Source organism: Aphis gossypii, chromosome X (genome assembly GCF_020184175.1).
Source record: "Aphis gossypii isolate Hap1 chromosome X, ASM2018417v2, whole genome shotgun sequence".
Taxonomy (NCBI): Eukaryota; Metazoa; Arthropoda; class Insecta; order Hemiptera; family Aphididae; genus Aphis; species Aphis gossypii.
In genome coordinates this window covers 5,818,274-5,842,083 of record NC_065533.1, presented here as the reverse complement: position 1 = coordinate 5,842,083, position 23,810 = coordinate 5,818,274, and the positions used below count along the sequence as shown (strand labels likewise).

At 25.9% G+C, this 23,810-nt stretch overlaps 2 protein-coding genes across 2 annotated transcripts in view; both read left to right on the top strand.

Moving 5' to 3' along the window:
• Window positions 1-169: 169 nt before the first annotated feature.
• On the top strand, window positions 170-807 carry LOC114126451 (uncharacterized). Its single transcript, XM_050206990.1, has 2 exons — window positions 170-176; window positions 302-807. Exons 1-2 carry the CDS (start codon window positions 170-172, stop codon window positions 805-807), a joined length of 513 nt encoding a protein of 170 aa, XP_050062947.1.
• Window positions 808-1,254: 447 nt separating this feature from the next.
• LOC114126452 (uncharacterized) overlaps window positions 1,255-23,810 on the top strand; it is a 155,283-nt gene continuing 132,727 nt past the window's right edge. Inside the window, 2 exon segments of the mRNA XM_050205558.1 lie at window positions 1,255-1,385; window positions 9,733-9,997. Coding sequence (XP_050061515.1) covers window positions 9,736-9,997 — 262 coding nt within the window. The 5' untranslated portion in view covers window positions 1,255-1,385; window positions 9,733-9,735.

The following is a 23,810-nucleotide window of genomic DNA, read 5'->3' as shown; positions in this document are numbered from 1 at the left end:
GGTGAAAATGTGCAATAGGTGCATCTCTATACTCAAGAAATCGTCGAAACCGGAAACGTAGTGTAGGTAATAGCCAATAGGTATATTACGAGTATTAGGTAGGTTAGGTATTAGGTATCCTACAGCCGATTTCGTATACCTATACTCATAGGCGTGCACTGCAGGGGGGATGCCGGGTATGCGGAGCCAGCTTGTTTTTTGTTTTTTACTTTTTAGTTAGGAGTTTATAAACGTTTTTATAAACAGAAATCAGTTTAGAAATTTTGACAGTTCAGGCTACGTATTGTACCTATTTATTTAGAATATTTGTTAGATGATTTGTATAACTGTCTTGAAAATCGATTTAATAAGGAAACATTAAATTTAATTAGTGCAATTGGTCATTTAATAGAACCAAAAACTGAAGAATTTGACATAGAATTACTTTCACGGAAGTTTGTACTTAATAGTGACGAATTAGAAGGTGAATTAAGACTTCTACGTTCTTTGCCTGATTTTGTAGTAGAACCATCAAACAAAACAATTCATCAGTGGTTAGAAAAATTATCAACTAGTAAACATTTTGTTAATGTAAATAAAGCGTTGAAACTTTTTTCTACCATTCCTGTCACAAGTTGCTCTTGTGAAAGAGCTTTTTCCAAACTAAGTTTGGTAAAAACAAAATTAAGAAGCTGCATGTTGCAAGAAAGATTGGATGCAATGATATTGATATTTCTAGAACAAGAGCAAGCATCACAGATAAATTATGAAGATGTAATTGATGAGTTTAAACATTTGCATCCTTTTGACAGAAGATTAGAATTATAATGAAGTATTAACTAAATTAAATTCATATTAATATATTAGTAATAAAATACAAAGTTCAAATTATATTTTAACTATTATATTACTTACATACACCATATATTATATTTACTATTATTATCTTACTATAATACTATTATTCTGACAACTTTGTAGTTATGTGATACATTTTTTTAAAAAATAATTCTGATTTATGTTTTTTTGAAGGGAGATACCTACTAAAAATTGAGATATTTTTAAATGTATAGGCATCCCCTGCGAAAAAAATCTGCGCACGCCTATGCCTATACCCATCCGCGGCTGCTGCACAAGTGCACAAAGAAAACGCGATTATATAATACATATAATATTATAATAATGTACCGTGGCAAGCGTATATACCGCCTAATTGAGATACTGTTCGCGGCGTGTGGCGTTAGTGTCGCACGCGTCGGGGAAAACCTCTTTAGACGCGGTACCACGCTCGCGGAAAGCGGTTGAAAGCAGTTGGCTGACCGACAGCGACGGGGACGTTTGTCGTGCGGTGCAGTCATGTCCGTCCGGTTCTGAGCGTTCGGTGTGCGGTCCACGTGGGTTTTTGCGTAAGTTCAAAACGACGATGTCGACGTTTATTATCGGTCCGGTGGCGGACGTTCACGTCACATTATTTTTATCGAAAAAAAAATATTAATAACAATAAAAAAACTATCGTATTTTTTGCGTAAAAAAAAAAAAAAACCAACAACAGAAGAAATAAATAAATAATAATAACGACACAACGGTATTATACTATCGTCTGAATTTACTCGAGTTTTAATTCTGTCAAAAAGTTTTCTTACATTACTGTATTAACTTTCTACCGTTTATTTTGCCGACCGTTTATATTATTTCGTTAAAACCAATGACGTAGTATTATTATTGTCTAAACTATATTATTCTAAACTGGCGTTTACATATTTTTAGTTTTTTACTACCATATTATCGCGGAATTGTAATCCAGTTATTTAGTGAAGAATTTAATTTTAAAATCACCTAAATTATTAAAATTCAATAAAACGGTTATTAGCAACATCACTTGAAGTACAATCATGCGGATGTATTGCCAATGGCATGTCCGAGAGCTGTCGATGAAATAACTGGCTGATATAATGACGACGACCTAAATTTTTATTTACGAGAATAATAGATGAAAACCATTTTGAATTATTCATTCTGAGGCACTGCTATACTATATAGGTAAGGAAAAAGTTATGAACATAATTAACTATATAACTTTGTAATTATATTAAAAAAAATTATGTGGAAATGTTTATAGATACGTTATTTTGCTCACGTTCGTCTGTTGTAGATTAATTTGTAGTGCCTAACCTTAAAAATTGTATCTACAAAATTTTTTTCTTAAATGCTTGTATAAATAATGTAATATTTCGTATATAATTTAGAAATGCGTAATAACTACTTATAGGTAACGTAGATTAGAATTTATTAAATTAAATTTATTAGAATCGAATTATGATCAACCATTATTTGAAACCTATAATTTCAACAAATTAATTATTAGTATTTTTCTTGATTCGGTATTGTTTCATTTGAGTTGGTCAGTTCATTTCAATAATTTATTTATTTATTTTGTCATCCGTTAGTGTTTCTAACTTAATCTAGGAATATTATTTAAGTGCATTCAAAGGATATTCCACATAAAATATTTCGAACATTTTAAATTAAGAATGCCTGTAGGTGCCTTAATATTTTAATAAACGTTTCATCGATCAACCTATATAATTTAAAATTAAACATTTAATATTTACCATACAAAATTAAGGTCATATTTTTAAAATTGTTGCAAACTAAACAGTAAAAAACCACCAAAAAGCCAAAAATAAACGTGAACATTATTTTCAAATATTTTGAACTAATGCATTTATTACATTAACTATGCATTTCAGGTATTTTTAAATTAAAAAAAAATTATAATAATAAATTATAAACATATGTATAAAAATTATAATTTATATTATATAGATTCCAAACACTAATCAACTATAGGTATATTTATATTACTATTATTTTACTCTTGCAATTTTTCAAATTTATTTATCATGCCGTTAGCGCGTAAGAGCTTAATAATATAAATTTGAATTAATAACACGTTGCGTATTATACGCGTGACTGTGAAACAGTCCTTAAGAGCTATTTTTTAAAAGATTTAATTGTTATATACTTATATATGCGTTGTAAGTATGTTAGTTAGATATATTCAACTATAAATCTTAACTCAGGGTAAATCAAAAGTTGTTTTATTTTAGTTATTTTTTCACAACTTTTATTTTATAAACATTTTCAACTTCGTAACACGACATAAGCAATACTATATAATACTACAGAATACTATATTTACTCGTATATGTTATATAGTATATTCACCGAAAGTATAATACACACATGGTACCATTAGTACCTAATCGTTTTCTTGACCATGATGATTTATTATTACTTAAGATGAGTGCTTGTACTTAACATCAATGTTTCAGTATAATTCAGTTTTTTTATAAATAGGTTTCAAATTTGGTATTAGATCAATTGAAGTAACTGAACTACATATTTAGTAACAATATAGGTACTCATAAAGCAACGAAAATCGTTGATTAGTGTGTATATTTTTACAATTAGTGTGAAGTATTTATTTTTTAGATTTTTAAGTTCTGAGTATTTATATAATGAAAATATAAACGACTGTTTTTTTTTTTAATTTTAAATTAATACTTTGTAGGTGGTCGATATATTATTTAATTATAAATTGATTTCTATTTGAATGTTTCAAGCTTATGATTATTTTTAATTATTTAGTGAAAATGCATAACTTATTAATAGGTAATTTATACTTAAAATTTCTGTCGATTTGCTTTCAAATTGTTTTTATATTGTAATTTTAGGTAAGTAAGTAGGTATTTACCAAAAGTTGAAATATTTATCCAAGATTAATCCATATATTGTACAATTTGTATTATCTATAATTATATTGAAGCATTACTACTTATGAAATATACATATGCAACTGAAATGTTTTAAAGTTAAATTTGTTTATAGAGTTTATTTGCGTATGATAAACTTTATTCTTTTACAGTGGATACACTCATTTTATACGCTGTTACTAAAACTCAATTGAAGAGATTTCAGATGTAAAGCTCCTGATTTTTTGATATTATTATTATGTTTTTAATGCGTTTGAAGCTTCCATTGACAGCTTTTTAAGTTTTGTTAATATAAGAGTAGCTATATAGCTTAGCAAAAAAAAAAAAACTATCATAGTACTATAATCAATACCTAATAAAATAACTGTTTGGTTATACTAGTAAAAATTTTAACACTACTTAGTTTTTATAACTTTGAGACATAGAACTAGTTTTAACCAAGACGTTATTTTGTATTTTAAGTAAATAAAACATTAACTTTAATTTGATTATAAGGGATTAATTTCACTGTATGAATATCATTTAAAATAAACCACACTTAATTCAAAACTGGTTTGCCGATTTTTATATTCAAATCTGGAACTTTATTTTATTGTTCATGTGGATATATACCTATTTTATAACTTGTTTGTTAGCATTTATTTGGAAATTAAAAGTAGTTTATAGACAATTTTAAAACGTCAATCGAGGATGACATTTCTTTCTGTTGCTAATCTATTAAAATAATACCTTTATAAAATATTTTATAACATTAAAGTAACCATAAATTATTTGATGCTGAATAGTTGGCAGACGGCCAGACAATATTGTTGTTTTGATGGTTGAAGTAGTCTGTGTGCGAAAAACAAACTTGTTTTACCAGAATGAATATATTAGAATTCCTTTTACCTAAAAGTACTTTAAACTAGTAAAGAAATGTCGTTTATGAAATAATAAAAATAAAATAAATTTGATCGTTTTGTTTACTTCTGACAGACTGTGATCATCATTAAGAATCGACTAATAAATAAATTATATAGGAACAAGTGTTTATGTCAACGACAAACAACTAAAATTAAAATTGATTTGAAAAATCTTTTTAAATTTTATTTACCAGTCATAGTGATCATAATATAATTATAATTTTTAAGAAATAACTAGAAAATTTATTTTGTATTATTAACATAATGGACTAAGGTACAAAATATATTTAAATATGCACATTTTAAAATAGGTAATACATTTTGAACATTTAGGTTTTTTAATTTCTAAATAATTATCTTATTAGATAAAATATCTATAGACTTTAGTGTTTAGGAATATTTCTTCCAGCAAAATGTGTTTAACAATACATGAAACACTAACATAAATAAATATATTATTCTTCCACTCATTAGGTATATACGATTAAAAAAATCAAATCACAATATTATTGCAAATTTTTTTAATATAATAATTTAAGCAAGTAGATAATAATAAAAAAAAACAATACATTTTAATCGGTATAAGAGATTGTTTTAGGTCATATTTAGCATTCTTAGTGCATATTGCATGCATATAAGTGTGAGCGCTTTTAATCTTAAAATAGTGTACATATTTTATTTCGTGAAAACTTTTAGTTTAATACACGTTAAAATAAGTACTGAATTAATAAGTAATAACTCTGCAAATTATAGAAATATTATTACCTACATTAAATGAACGAAATTACAGGGTAACTTAAATTTAAGGGCATAACCAATTTGTTTACTAAACTTACATATTAGAGGAAATTGTTTTATGTTGAATTTTTAAAATATGGGTCAATCTATTAAATTACTCAGTTATAAATGTTATTTTTTGGTAGATCAAGGAACTACTATGAACATATAAGTGACAAAATATCTTTATTATATTGAATACACTGCAGCTAGTTTTAAAATCAATTTCACGTTGTCGTCAAATAATAATAATTCATTATTATACCTTAATTATTCATAGCGTAAAATCGATTTAAGTTTTAAGTGTTGTAAAATGTATATGTATTATGTTTAAATATAATGTTTTCAAGAAAAAAATTACACTTTCTTGAAATTCAATTTTCTGCAATTATAAAAACCAAAAATTGAGAATTTTTTTAGGAAATTATTCGAAACAAAAAAATCTTCTGATTTAAGAAAAAACCAATTTATAAAAAAGAAAAAAATGTAACATTTCATTAGATATAAAATACGAGTTGGTAGATATTTTTTTTAGAACAAAAACCTTTTACAGAATCCTTAATATCAAAAAGTTTGGATATCTAATTAGTCATTATAGAAAATTATGAAATATATAAATAATTAATACGTTTTATCAAACATATTATTACATCAAAGAAAGTAACATGAATTAATTTTGTTCAGTACGTAGTGTTTTTATTAATATCAGAGACGTTCGAAATTTCGAAGAAAGCTTAATATACGTTTTTTTGGATAAAATCCATATTTTTTTTTTTTGAATATATAATACCTAAGTATGGTATACAATACAGAAACACACGATCGAACAAACAATAAGTGAGTACTTGGGTAGGTAATTAGGTTTTTTCGGAGGTTGCGCATTGGCACAAAGGATTCAGGATATTCAGACGTACAACATAACGTACGTTCGCGGTAGCTACTTATACAAAACATATTATAGAATTGTACCTACATATCTACCGTGTCAACTCTTGTATATCGATTGTTTTTTTTTTTTTTTAAATTTATAAGAGCAAAAATAAAAGGAACCGAGGAGAATCGAGATATATTGTAACTCAACTCTTTATCCACCCGATGAAGCCGACACTCGTATCGTCGTATATAATATCGTAAATATATGAAGGACAGATGTGCTTTTATAGCGTGATTGATGTGCTCATCGACATTATCCTAACGATCGTTATCGGCGTTATCGTTATTCCTATTGGCTATTATCTATTGCGTGTGCGGCGCATATACGCATATACACACCCCTCGTCTATTGTTGTTTTTGTTTACATGCACACTGGAATAATGCATTACATATAATATGGTACACACAGACATATATAATAATATTATTATCATTATTATTATTATATCTTTTCATCTGCATAATAATTGATTTAGTTGTCGTCTGTAACGCATTTATATTATTATTATTGTTTTTAAATGTGTTGATGATAGTTGTTGTGCTAAAGGGTTGGTCATACGGGGCTCAGCCACTATACACGATTTTCTCTGCTATTAATGACGTTACATTATTATAATAATCACTGTCGGTCTCCAACACACAAATATGTATATACTATATACTTATATATATATATATATATATTATGTACAGTGTACACACCACCCTATATATGTTCTATAAACGCAACGCACATTATATTATATGTACATAAAAGCACACAGTGGGCACAGTACCTACTTGACATTCGAATGCGTGTGCGCGCATACGAGTATATTATTTGAACGAGTGCTCGTGTGTTTGTACCTACCTACCTTCTATTCCAGTACATTTAGTATTATATTATATAGTAGCGGCGACTCGCGCCGCGTTTTAAATGCAATAATTGTTTATAGGTGTGTATGCATGTGTACCGCGTGTGTGTGTTGTGTGTGTGTGTGTATGTGCAGTTGCGTACTTATACTACTCACTTTAGAAAACCTCAGAGGGCCCCGGAGCATTGGAGTCTTTAAAGAAGAAAAAAATCCTTATTGCTGCCACATATAGCTCTTTAAAACCCATCATCATTTTACCCTTTTTCTCTTGGTCGATAAAGCCATATATGGCGACTCTTTAATCGAGTATCCGACAGCCAGCCTTATTATTATTATTATTATTATTATTATTATTACTCGGTAGTATTACACCGCTGTAGTTGTTGTAGTAGTTAGTATAGTAGTAGGTACTGTAGTAGACAGTATAGTAATAATAGCAGCAATACCTACTATATAGTACTGCCAGCATTACGTATATTATCGGTATAATTGTGTATTATACACTTCTTATCCCGTTGAATCATAACGTCTACATTGCATTCGCATGGAAAATAAAAAAAAGTACCTACACAAGCCAATATGTCACGTATATTTTGTTTTTATTAATTAATATGTTTGATGTACTTATGAGTCAATTTGAGATTCATTCGCGTTTAATATAATTGGAATCACGACAAAACACTAACGAGATTTTATCGTCTGCAGCGGGAAACAGATTTTAGCCCGTCATTGACCGTATTTAAATCAAGCAGGGATCTTTTTCAAGCCCGTTACCGGAATTTTTGACTCCCGTTTTTGTTTGGATGCATTTTATTCGATTTAAACTAAAATTTTTTGGATTTTTAACCTCTTCTATAGAATATTTTATAATATGTAAAACTATTTAACTATATATTATATACATTTTTATTTTTTTTTTTATATATTTTGTCAAATTCGACTAACGTTACTATTAACTACTGCATGTCTACATGGTACAATACTCTCATTTGATAATATATTTATATAAATACTGATCAGGTACTAATAAATCTTGATTAAACAGTTGAATAATTTTTTTTCCTCGCTGAACACTAGACCGCATATTGATTTAGTGCTATGGAATAAATATTTAATTACATTACCTAGTAATAGTAACATACCTACATAGGTAGTTGTATTTCGATTTAATTATAAGTTTTGTTTTTTTTTCTTTTAAACTTAAAACTTATTTTTATACTTTTCTCAAATAATACAATAATTAAGATACGATACATCGAACGATTATTTGTTGTATTAGTTTCAAAAGTATTTTCTGATATTACATCCTAAAACCAATAATTTTTTGATTAGACTTAGAATAGTAAAAATTAATTAATTTTCTATAGTTCTATAAATTGGGCAGTTTGGGGCAGTGGTGGATACGAGAGAGATGTGATTGCTCACCCTGTTGGATAGCGTTTTTTTAACGCAATTCTAATATTTTATAATTTCATGTTTATATGTTGACATGTTCCAGTATTGTTATAATAAGCTAAATATATTTGCAGCAATAGATCACATAACTGAAATTTCTCGTAACTGATATATTTTTTACAACATAAATGTTTTTTTTAATCCTTTGGTTTGGGGTACCTGAGTAGTTTTAGCATATTATATATCCCGTCCTGCAGTTTAGTAATGCCAGAAAAAAAATACTATATTGGATAAGTAATAGTCATTTGAAAAACATACTTAAACTTTTTGTGTCATTGACCATTGTATTTATTTGAAATTGATCTTTTAGTTTATAACGAATTTGTACGTGAACTTATCCGACATAAAAATGTGTCTAGTATTTATCAACCAACTAAGCGTTTGTAAAATAATTCAAAAGCAAATTAAAAAGGCCTTATAGCTTATGTATAATTCTCGAGTAAATATAAATAATGAAACATTCAAATCTGATTTCAAAATAAACGTTGAGTTTTCAGATACGATCGCGTGTTAAAGAATTATAAAATTATTTGTCTATCGGTAACATATTATAAGTTCATGCGTGGTCTGCCACCTGCATACAGTATTGTTGAATATTGACAGTTGACATAATATATATGTGTGTACGAATGTTGCAGCGCAAAAGGGGAATCAGAAACACTGTAATGATAATAAAATAATAATTTACCCTTACACTCGCTTGTCATATTACCTATATATTATAATATAATATATACGACTCTTCGCAGGTACTGCAGATCATTCGAACGGTATGATGTGTTATGAAATATGAAATAATTAATATAATATGCAACATGTCACGTTTTAATAGTCTTATATAATATAGCTCATAATATATGAGTAGTAATATTATTTTTTTATGATTTTTGTTTTAATCGTTCATTTGTCGTTTTGTATAAGTCTTTGACGGTATCCAAAACAGCGGGTAAAATATTTTATGTGTCCGCGTCGAAATCGTGCGTAGGCGCATCTGAAACGTTACGATAATATCGACTTGTTATAATGTCTCAATCGAAACGATACTTTTGTTGCAGACAATGTCATTGAGTTCCATCGTTCTATTAACTGCAGTTTGGTTAGCAATGTCCAAGGTATTGACCTGCGAATCGCTCCGTAATAGCGGCGGTCACCGGGGCCGTCATAAATACAAACGACGACAATTATATTCCGGGGAAAATAACGGCAACGTGCGCCTTCATCTAGACAACTCGCCGCTGCAACATAATCCGTCATTGTTACTGTTGGAGGACGATAACGAAGCAGCGACTGCTGACGCTACGTTTGAGTTGGACAAACCACGTGAGTGTATACATATTAAACTTATAGGTATTAAGTATGCAAAAACGTTTTATTATTTTTTTTTTTGTTTTATTAAAATTAATACCTTTTATGCGGATTCTGGCAGATATGAATTTATTTTTTATTTTGTAAATATTTTAGATTCTAAGTGGATGGATATAAATTGGTTATACAATTATTGTTTATTGAATATTTTTATTATTATTATTAATATTGTTATTATTATTTATGCGTCTGTCATCACGTTATGAAAATATTAAATAATGCTTTAATCTTAAACTTTGCGGGTGGTTTTTGATAGAAAATTGATTCTAGTTCATACTTTAAAAGGATCAAACGTAGAAAATTCTCAGAACTTCCGGAAAAAACTTTAACTAATCAGGAAAAAATAACTAAAATAAATAACAAAAAAAAAAAAAACAGTAATGCTTAGAATCAATTTTATTTATTTATTTTTTGTAATTTAAAAACGATTATTGTTAAATACTTGAAATTTTCACCAAACATATTGTAAGAATTTTCTAAGCATAATATAATTAAAAAAATATTTTGGCATTTTTTTAACACATTTTAAATGTTTGATTATTATAATAATAATAAAAAATAAGTTTTTCAATTATTTTTACGGATAAAAAGCTTTAAAACTTAATTTGAAATTGCTTTTGTTGTTCTTATTACTTAATTAAAAAAATATCATAAATGCATATTCTCAATTTTTTATAAGTGTTTGAAGTACATTTTATAAAAATTCTCGAAAATCATAAAAATTATTTTGTAGTTAAAAATGCATAAATTAATGCTTTCATTTTTTACATAAGGCTTGACAATTTAATATATGATTCTTAATAAGTTCTTAAACTGAAATTATTAAAAAGTTAAGTGTAAAATCACATAATATTTTTGTAAGTGTTTAAAATAAAAAAAAAAAATACAAAATTGGATATATGATAATACCTTAAACAATTTTTATTGTAATTAAAAAAATGTTCAATATACTCGGAGAAACTTTAAAGTTAAAACATTCCACTTATTATAGGTACTTAAATTATAATTTTCTATACCCCAACACAGTTTTATAAAGGGAAACTAAAACGAAAAGGAAGATTTCAGTTCACTGAAATTCTCAGCAATTCCAAAACTGTTACCAAAAAAATAACATTTTTTCACGTAATTATTTTTGTTATTTATTATAGACATTCACTTCTCTTGGTTAATGTATTTTTTATATAAGTGCAACTTTATTATTTAGTATATTTTAATATTTTAATAATTTCAAAATGTATTATAAAATCCTACTATAATACAGAGTAGTTATTAATCATTAGGTTGCTGGTTAGGTTAGGCACAATTAATATTTTTAGCAAAAAAAAAAAAAAAATGAATAATTTTGTTCATGGTAAGTACCTATGGTAAAATATATTGCTCGACTACTGATGAAATCTTTTTAAGGAGTTTTTAGGTTCTGAGGAGAAATGAAGAAAATATAAACAAAAGATTGAGTAATAAAGTCAAGTCACACAAATGTTTTGTTGATTGTTCATTGTTATCATAACACTAGGCTTAGCACTAGTGCTTGAAATTGTTTAAAATACTAAAGAAATAAAAAAAGGCTGATTTATTACATAAATTGTATTAAATTTAAATTTAGTTATTAATAATAGTTATAATAAATGTGTAGGATTAAATTATTATTTATAGTACCTATATAATGTTAAGTGTTTGTTTATTATTTTTATTAAAGCAATAAAATAATCAAGGAATTGTAATGGAACAAATTGATTTCTCAACTATACCTATAGATATATAATAAACACATCCCAAATGAACACTAATTTTACGTTTTTATATTTTTAACAGTATAAGTGCTTTTAAATTCTGAGCTGAGCGATGAATGTATTGATTTTATAGTGATGTGAGCTTTTTTTTCATTTTTTTTTTTATTGTCACTGCCGTTAGGAGAAGTAAAAATGCTTTAATTTTCAAATTTAATACCATGTTTGCTAAGAAAATAAATCTAGTTGATATAGGTAAATAATTTCTAATACTTACCTTAGTAGATAACAGTAAGAAAACCAAAAAAGAATAATAGAAAATGAGAAATTGTACATTTATATAAAATGTTTATACCAGATATGACTTAACATTTCATAATTTTTTTTGGTTTCTGTTTCATGTATATATATATGTTTAAATATTTGGGCCCTGTCAATAAGCTTAAAAAGGCCATATAAGGTTGTACAAAAGCTTGTCTTAAATAAATTAAAAATATTTTAATTACATATTTTAATATGTACAATTAATTTTTATAAGCTTACAATGTTGGGACAATTTTTCAAAATCACAGCACAAATTATTTTGCAGTTAAAATTGATAAAATTTTTAATATTCATACTTAACACTTTTTTAAAAGTTGTAAATAATAACGAAAAAAAATCGTTTTACAAGTCTGAATTGACTTAAAATTAAAAAGTTATTAGCAATACTATACAATATAATTTTGCTGGAGTATACACTATTATATTTATTAATTAATAATTTAATAAATTCGGTTTTCGGTAAAAAATAATTTGACCTACAGTATTACTGAAAATAGTAAAATTAGTCACTAATTACTTACTACTAAGATTGACAACTTCCTCTTATTAGAATTGTTTTTCGTATGCAATGATTTATATTATTGAATTTAAATTCAAAACATATAATACAGTGACCTACTCAATAACGAGATACATTCGACTCCTACCATAGGTACAGCAGTGTGGTTACCTACTTGACCACTTTTTTTTTTAAAATTGAAATATATTAGCAAAAAACTTGAATATTTTAATGAAAAACACTATTATTTAGCCTTATAAATTCCTACACATTCTTAAGAATTTTTGTTCACCTCTAATTATAGTCTATAGGTTACGCACATCTATAATAAAAGAAAAATGTTGAAAAGTTAGTTGAAAGAAGTGTTAAGAAGAAAAAATCATTAAGATTTTTTTCTGTTAACAAACTTCACTTTTGGAGAATAAAATAAAACGTGCATGGTTCAACATTTTGACATATGAATGGAGCATCTGAGTCAGATAGGTATGTTATGTTTACATTTGTTGAAAACTTGAAGTAATACATTTGAAACAATAAAAAACGATTCTGATAGGAGCATGGTTCAATTTTAAAACCACGCCTTTAGCTTTTATCTACTTAAATTACTTAATTTCATGGTAGTTTTTTTTTCGAGCGTATTGAAATTACTGAGCATATCGAATATTAGATAGTGATATCTTCAGAGTACAACCTGAAATCCATTTTAAACTAATAGATAATTTTATTTGAAACTTTTGAAGTAATTTTCCTACCAAAAATGTATTGACTTGAGAAAACGTAAAAAACTTAAATTAACTTTGTTTTATTGTTCAGTCCAAATAATATGGTCTCAAATTTGTACATGTTTTACATTTTTATTTACGATTCTATCGTAATTATTTGCTATCAAATCATTAGTAATTAATATTTTATTGTAACTCATTTAATAATATGTATTTTATTTGTAGGAATTTTTTTAAATAATTTATTAAAACATATAATATTTATATCTTTATCTTAATTATAATATAGTATTGTGATTGAATTATTATTTATTAAAATTATAATTATTATTGAATCATATTTTATTGTATGTGTGTACACTAAGTTATAGGTTAAAATATACATTGGTTCCTAATTGGTGGTCCGCGGACCCCTAGGAGTCCGTGTGTTGATGTTTAAGGGTCCGTGGATATATCGTACTCAAGTGATATTTTTATTTTATTTTAGTGAAATTATTTAAAAAAGAAATGTATTTTATATAATATATATATATATTATTCACATTATCCTCCGTGTAAAGCTACACTGATTTTTTTTCATTTGTATAGTTAAACAAAATTGAAAAGTAAGTAATCACAAATAAGGGGTCTCCGTCCAATTTAAGTTATAGCTAGGGTCCGTGGTTAAATGCTAATTGGGAACCACTGGGTTAAAATATTATAATAAAATATCATGATATACTTATCTAAGCTACAATAAATTGAGTGACTCATTTATTATCATAGGACTGTTAGTATGTTACATTGTAATTAGAAAATATTATATCTTTATATATAATAAATATAATTGAAAAGGCCATATAATAATCAATCGACGCGACGATTGATCTTACTGATTATTCTAGTCAGCTTAGATTTATTCTAAATTATGTAATAATTACTGTGGTCAATCATTGGGGATGAACTTCAGATCTGGTTAAATATCAAACATTGATTTTTTTTATCTATTGATATAATAGTTCTAAATTTAATATGGTAATTTCTATAGCGACAATTATTAATATTTTTCTAATAGCCAATAGGCATTGGATTTATTTTTAATTAAAATTTTTTTTACAATAATACATATTATATTATTTTTTATACCACAATAATAATAAAATTGTAGTTCTCAAATCCCCATTATCCTTAAATAAATCTTGAATCGTATTGGACTAAATTAATTATTATGCATCTACATTCTACACATACTAAGTTGCATAATGTTGATACTTAGTTAAATACTTTGTTTGTGATTAAATCTTAAATATTTCAAAAAAAAAAAATGTTATAAGAAATTCTTAAGTAAATCTCAGTCATTTAAAATATTAAACATAGATTTTATGGTTTCAGATGTTTCATGGAAATACTTGTTTTCGATTTATTAAAAAATTACAATATTAACATTTTTGCTCTAACTTGTTTCAAAATTAAAATGAAAATAGAAAAATCTACGCGGAGACTTAAATAATATTCGACTGAAATCACACATACGATTACGAAGTCGATTTCAGATATATATATATATTTTTAAATGTATTTCTTTAAGGCTACAAATACAAGGTTTATTAGCTCATAATAGGTTACTTAGATTTTAGATATTATATTACCTCATGTTTTCCTATATGCTATAAGAACAATACTAATAAAATAAAATTATCAACTATGGTTTATAATAATAAGTTTTTGCTATCAAAACATAACTTATGTTTTAACAAATTATACGAATACTGGCTATTATACGTTGGTAAAATTATATACTTAAGTACTATACTAATAGTACTAATAGGTTTATGTAGTAGGTATACATACCTACCTATTATATTTTGTATATACGAACCACAAACACGAACTACGCTGTAGTATCTACCATTTAGCATGTTGTTTATAGAGAATTAAAGCACGTCAATCTAATAAAATTCTTGTCCTATTATAGGCTATAACCATTATTTTTAAAATCTCTAAAAAAATAAACATTGTTATTTAATACATTAGGTGAAATTAACCATGGTTTTAAATAAAACGTAATCAAAATACTGTGCGTACTGCGTTTAACCATAAGAGATGATTTTAATTTTAAAACAGTGTAATATATATTTAATAAATTAATATTGTAAAATTTGGTAAATATTCACAGTAGTATGTATATGATAAGTATATAACTATCAAAAGATTTTGTGGAGCTTTTATGTTCCTATTCATTAATTTAGATATTCATTGATACGAACTTGAAAAAAAAAACGAATTAGTTAGGTATAATGATGTATACTCTTACTTGTTTACTACATTCAGTTTATGGCCATTTTGTTGTTTTTTTTAACAACAGATAATAAAAGTACCTATAAGTTTGAAAAGACGACGAAAAATATTTTTATGTTAATGTGTTTAATCAAATAATATTTTAATGATTGAAGAAATATTCTAAATAAGTAATAAATAGTTTTCATGAGACTTAAATTACAATTTTAATAACACATTTAAGAAAGGAGTTAAATCATAAAGATTAAATTTAAAGAGACTGGGGATAGCTTTTATAGTACCTACATATTTTGGTTTTTTACATTTTAGGCCCCTGATGGCAGATAATAAAAATAAATGTATTTCTGTTCAATATTACATAGATGCTAATAAAATACAAACCATAATACACGAGCTTAAATATAATACATATTTTAAAATTGCTTCTGATATTTGGCTCACACTACCGGACTTAAAATTGTTTTGTAATAAAAAAAACTCTAAAGATTTTAATTAATATAGTAATTATTATTACGATTTTGGAGTGGTCAGGAAATGAACATATTTATTTTATTTTTGTACCTCGCTATTGTTATATTACTGTTGGAAAAATTGTAGCATTGCTATAATGCTAATGCAATTTTTATATAAGTGCTTTTATTATTATTTATTTTTCCATTTTTTGTATTATGAAAAAAAGTCGCAACGGCTGCAGTTGACCAGGACGGCTGTTAAAATTACATTTAATTGGACACTTACCCTCTGCGGGAGGGTAATAACCATTTTGGTAAGTTAAAAAAATGACAAACTTTTTGAGTTTTATAAAAGTCTAAATGTAATTCTGGGTTTATATAATATTATTGGGTAACATCATATTATGCTAATGTATTACTTTTAATCATTTTTGACCTGGTAACACATTAAACACATTAATACATTATCGTAATATCTTGAACATGGATATATGTATATTTATCCTTATAGAGGGTGGCTATTCAACTTACGATTCAGCTATATTTATATTGTGTATTATAATATTAAAAATAACTTTATGGACACGAGGTTTTATTTTAGATATTGTTTTATAGTGTATAGTACTCTAATATATGCCGGTAATCTTGTAATTGAATATAAATTTCTTTAAAATTCTACAGTTCTATTTATTCATTTCCTTCATTAACATTGCTCATTTATTATGTAATATAGTTATACAATATAATATAATATATTAAGTAGATACTATAATATACTATTATATTTATAGTATTCGAAGTTAAAAATGTTGTGAATGCTAATTCCTCACTGATTATTAAATATTTCACGAAATTGTGATTTAAGATTTCTGTTTTTTTTTTTAAGAAATTATTTATAATTTATATGTTTAAAATTGTTCTATCTATATTAATCATTTGATAAACCCAAAATAAAATATCATTCAAAATTAATTTAAACAACCCAAAATATTAAAGCGTTATATCTATAAGTTTATTATTCTTATTTAATATTTCATATGTCTTTTATAAAATGGAGTTTATTTTGGTAAATTATAGCTGTAGAAATTGTAGTTATTGAATCACATTCCTATTGAATATTACATTTTTGATATAATATTATATGTATATTCTAATAATTTATATTTTACAGATTATGTTATGTGTTATAACTTATAATAAATTATGTAAAATATATATATTTTTTATAAATGTTATGCTGTATGTACAATGTACATACATATAATAATAATAATTTAATATACTTATATAAAATCAAAGTCAAAATAAATTGAGTTAATTAAACTATGATAAAATGTTTTTATAAAAAATTAACTAACTAATTATATATTTCCTGAAATTTTTAACCACCAAGTTCTTATGTTTAATAAAACCAACAAAATATATAAGTATATTATTGATTTCGTGGTTAAATATATAATATATAATTTAAAGATTAATAAGCCCAAATGATGAAAAACATGTGTTAAAATTTAAAACATATTTCCAAGACTTTATATGTGCACCTATACAGTGAAATAATGGCAGGAACTATTTTACATTTAGACGCATATTTTCACTCTAACCACCCGCTTGCCTAACACTTACATTTTTTTTTCATAAAAAGAGGTAGTGACACGGCTGCTCGCTTTATGCGGAGGGTAAAATGTCCCTGGTAAATTCTAATTCGTTGTTTAAAGCTTATTCAATTTATACGCATGTGTGTATATTTTATCTCATTCGCGCCACCACTACAATTATATTATGTTGTAAGTACGTACATCAGAAAATATTTTATCTACTTACATATTATAACACTATAGCAATATAATGATTTAATTTTGTATTCTAAGGTTGCAATGTAGGTTACTATCCTATTAAGTATGCAATAAACATACATACTGACGTTTGTGAAAAGTACAACTGAACTATAGTGTCATTTGTTTTTATCAAAGGTAGTTACAACAATTTAATAACATTTAACGTAAACGTATTTTAATACATACACATACATAGTACACTGAACACGCTGAAGTTCAAAAACATAATGAGAGATTTTATCAAAGGTTTCATACTCTAATTTGATAACAAATCAAAACATCTGAATTACTATATAAATGTTCAAGAAATTAAACTGTTGTGATCACCGATCGAACAATAAATATCATTATAGTAATAATAATAAGTACTTAATATTTAGTATTATTCATAAAATAGCCATTAAGTAAGCATTATAATAAGAGTTGTAATGTTCAACAAAATACAATTATATCAGACACATTTGTTGTACCTATTCAGTATTCACTTTCCATTCTAACGGTGGTGTAACTTATAATAATGTTAGTTATACACCGAAAGGTTTTATACAATTCATTACATTACAATTTATTTTGTCTGAAATTGTAATTTTTTCTTGATATTTCTATTTTTAATATTAATAACATACATTAAATATTTATAATTAATGAACTGATTACCTAATAATTCACTTAAAGAACTTGCTGGGAATGTTGAACAAATTAAAACAGTAATATGCTGGATATACTAAATTATTATTTTCGGTTAACATAATAAAATAAAAAAATATATTGAATTTTATAAAATGAAACTGAGTTAGTTAATTTCTACACTATTTTATTTACAAGGTATCTAGTATACAAGAATACTTTGATTTTATTCGAGGGAAAATTTACCATTAGATTGTTGACTTCTCAACATGTAGGTATAATGAGGTAATATATCCTTTCAGGGGCGGTAAATAGCTATCGGTCCAACTGTCCTACTGTTTTACCTAAAACATGGAACGTATACGATTTAAGCTATTTCAAACAAAGGGCCAATTAATTAGGGAAAGGATTAAAAAAATTCAGTAAAATCAATTATTTATTTCTATTACGTTAGTTTTAAGTGTTCTGTAGCCAAATTAGAAGTTCATAAATTATTTTTAATTCAAGAATACTAATTTATTATCTTACATACAAATGTATTAGTTATATTAAATATTAAAGTGAAATGAAAATACAATTCATAATTATTTCGATATGTGTAAGTCGTGTAATAGGTTTCGATTATTAACTACGTGAAGTTTAGATAATTCAAAAAAAAAAAAACGATTTGATTTTCAATAGGTAATTTATACCACTTGGTTTATTCTTATATATTTTCATATAAGTAGGTATGTGAATACTTCATACTTATATAAAGATAATGTATATTGAAATATGCATCCTTTATATTTATAGTAAATACGTTCATAAATGAAATAAATGTATAGTATTATACGATTTTAAATTTATAGTTTTTTTAGTACCAATGTATGACGTTTTTGGGTATAATAAGTGCTTTATAACTGACATATAGCCTCTCTATCGATTGTATATTGGACACAAATGATACTTTTAACTTGTAAGCGTTAAGAATGAATGTCTAAAAAACATATTGATACGGATAAAGGATAAATTTATTTTTATCTAAGTAAAAGAATAATAATTAGGTTCATATATTATACTTACAGCTCTAGCATGTTATTATTATACCTACAAAAAGTATAGTAATAAAGTATATTGATTTGTATACATATATTAATATGTACACTGTACATGAGTATTTCGTAATTATGTTGTAATTCAGATGTATGTTTTTCTTTCTTTACATGCATAAGTGATACTATAGATTATAGTAGGCACATGGTATTGACTTAATTACAATTAGTTTATATTTGTTTACTATAAACAAAAATGGGTATCCGTATACACTGTATAGATTACTAGTTAGTTATTTTCGTATGCGTACTTACAAGTACTAAATACTTGATATTTTATTCAATATCATTACCTATCAATGATTTTAAGCATCAACTCAGTTAATACTAAATTTTCTAGTTTCAATACATGGCTAAAGACTAAAGTACATTAATTTTACATGCTGTATAAAATGCAAAAATCCGGAAATTTAAAATAGTCGAACGATGTTGAATCGATCTAGAAAATGTAAATTTGTATCCAAAACTATTCACTGGATAACTTGCTATTATTTATCTTGATAAGATAAATAAAAACTAAGAGTTTATCTAAATAAACTAACTTTGTACTTTCAATAAGTAATTATTGTTGTTAACGGTCAGTAGTTTTTGATGAATTGCGAATAAACTTCAGAGAAATTTATCGGGATACTGTTTCGTCAAAAATGTGTTTTGGTTATTTTACTGTTATTTGAAAAATAATACTTTTTAACGTGTATAAATTTACTTTAAATGTAGTTCATGTGTTTATTTTATCATTTTGTAAAAGTAATTATTTAATAATATTTTATCTCTGCACGGTAAAACTTATTTTATTTTATATTTTTAAAATACGCATTTTTATGCAATATTATCATTGAATTTTCTACTAATACATTATTTAATTTAACTAGACACCAATCAATTTTTATTAGTAGTTTTAATTTGTATCATTACATTTTTCGCATACAAATATTAATTTCCGTAATATTAATTTATGATATGTACACATTTAAATTATAAAATATAGAGATTTTAACATTGGTTCTTTTTGTGGTCTACTAGTACAACTATTTAAGTTATTTTATGTCTAATATTTTTTTTTTTTAATGAAAAGTCTGTTTAATATTAATATAGATATATGAACAGTTTTGATCATTCTTATTATTTTATACTCCTTAGATTTTATTATTGGAGACTATAGACATTATTCGTACTATTTGTCAAACCATAATTTCCCAATTATTTTATTTTCATTTTTAGTAATTTTATACTTAAATTATGTTTATTTTTTAACTTATTATATATTATACGCGATATATAAGACAGATGTTTCTGAACGTGTGTCGTCGTCGTCAATCACGAAGAGAGTTTGGCGATATGGAAAATAATTAATAGCTCTGGGGTTAATTAATAACTCACCACCCATCCATACATTTAATTTATCTTACTTGTGTTGTAGGCGGTGCTTATCGTCTGTAAATACAACATACACCTCAGGGAAACATTCTATTATTTTATTAGTGCACAGCGCAGTGTAGGTGTGCCAGGCGTTGCGTTACCAAGCGAGCCCGGTGGTCAAAAATAATCACAGCCGGATTTCTTTACCCTTGGTGCGGGTTAATACTGTCGTTTCTATGATAATATACCGAGAACTAGTAATACCGATTACGATTGCAATTTTTTCCCTTATATAAAAGTAATAAAAATAATAATACAAACTATAACGAATAACCATAACCGTTTATTCCGATGCCACTACTATGATTACTAGTCCGGAGCTCACATGACTATTACTATAGTTGAGATTACTAGTTGTACACACATATACATTCATAAATACGAATACACGTATATGTATATTTATATGTGTGTGTGCAGTTTACGTATTATGGAAAATGTATACCGACTTCGTCGTCTCAAGACACGGTAATATAATCACAATCGGCTTCCTACTGTAATATTACTATTTCGCACTATACTCACACGCTCCTATAATACAGACTTCGATGATTATGCTTTCGGTATAATCGTAAAAATATCTGTTTTAGGGAGGAGGGTCAAAAAAAGAGTGAAAATAGGTATATTGTCCTTTCTGTATCTGCAGCCATGAAGGAGTCACAGTAGTTTTTGTCGTGACTCGGCCGACATTGGATATAATTTTGATAATAATACTATAAGCGCAACAATAAAGTTAAACTGGATACATAAAAATGTGTATATATCCGTTTGGAAATAATGAAATTTAAGTTCTATACGTTTCTATTACTTTAGTTCATCTACTTTTAAATAATACAATTTGTATGAACCATCAACATGTATAACGTTTATAGAGTTTAGTGTACATTGCAATACTGTACACCGTACACATACATTTTATTATTTGTTTTTTTTTTTTTTTGACACACATAAAAATAGAAACCCAACTGTATTTTTTTCTAAACTCATTTATGCTGTGTGCTAATTTTTTTTGTAATTTTATATACTGATAGACTAATGACTCTAAATGTATATTGAAACATATTGAAATAAATAAAAGTATTTTTATTTTCAAATAAATGGGACCAGTGAATTTTTGTATACTAATCACGATTTGGACCTTCATACGAAACAACTGCTTACATTTTTTAATGATACCATTGAGTCTTGAGTACCAGTCATCTGTTAAGGAAATATTTAGTTTTCTGTCCGTAGGTTAAAAGAACAAAATGAAAAATTGCATTCGACGTTAACAACTCACATAATACTCGTAATACTGCAGAGTATCAGTAATACTTGTTAGCTGTTATTTTAAAACGATAATATGTATTGTGTTCATTAATGCACATTGTTATCCACTTAATAATTTTGTTAAAACGTCAAATATAAATGATAGTTATCAATAATTATTATTTTGTTTTGAAAAATTAGTGTTTCAACAAGTTTAATCAAAAGTATCTACCTACAGGATTATAATGTATTGGGTATAATAATATAATTGTACAATAAATGTGAATACAATCACATGGTGAATTTTTTAATCCCTCATTTAGTATAGAATATAGATGGCAATTTAAATTTTCAATAATAATATCAAGTCATTTTTTTTTTTTTTTTGTAATAGTAAGTAGGAATTAAAAAATTTTTTTATTTCATTGCTGTAGTTATAAACAGTTGTTTTATAAATAAATTAAAAAAAAAATGTTTTCAAAAATAGCTATACTAAATAAACCTTTCACTATTATAATGACTGTGAATTTAAGTACCTACCACAATAAAAAAAAAGAGATATTCGACTGACGGTATTTTAAGGCAAGACTTATGTATTATTTGTTAGAGATAAAATAATAAAATACATAAATAAATAAATGAAAACTGTGCTGACGAAAAAAAATTTGAAAATAATCGTTTTCATAAAATAAAAATGCATTTCATATTTTAAATTGCTGACAATGGTTTCTAATTTATAAATTAAAAAAATATAATATGCATGATAAAAGTTCTAAAATAAGTATTTTATAATTACTTAGTTAAGGATTTAATTTATTTTTGCATAATTATTTTGAAGTCTATTAAAAAAAAAAAAAATATAAACTTGAAATACAACCATAGTTATTGTACGTAAATCTAAGTAACCCATTTTATTTTGAAGTCACTTAATTAATGTTAACATAATATACATAATATATTGTGATGTTTATAGTATTGTAATTATCGTATTCGTGTCGATTATGTAGATATAAATACGGAAAAAGAGGGGCTTAAAGTTAAGGACAGGCACTATATTGTTTGTAGTGCGTATCATACATACCTATTATTTCTACAAACTTGATAATTACTATGCTGTTGTCATTGCAGTGATTTAAGGGGGACTAGAAAGGGTAATATAGAAAGTTGTTGGCCACTGATACGGTTCATTTACCCCATACGGGTTTATTTTCGTATTTTTATTTTTTTTTTTTATCTTCTTATTTATCGCCTGATACACACACCCCGTGACGTATGCGTTACCACCCATGTACAGAATCCCTTTGCGGCTGTATAATAATATACCAATGGTGGTCGACAAAAGTTTAAATATATATAAAAAATACAATCATGGTGTGCGTACCACGGAGCAAAAAAATTATGTGTCATGTATGTATATATAACTATAATGTAGGGATAAAATAAAATAGAAATAAAAGAGAGAGAGGTGGAAATATATATCAGGACTGTAAAACTATTGCCAACAACGATCGTTGGTATGCAACGGAGGTGGGTAAATTATC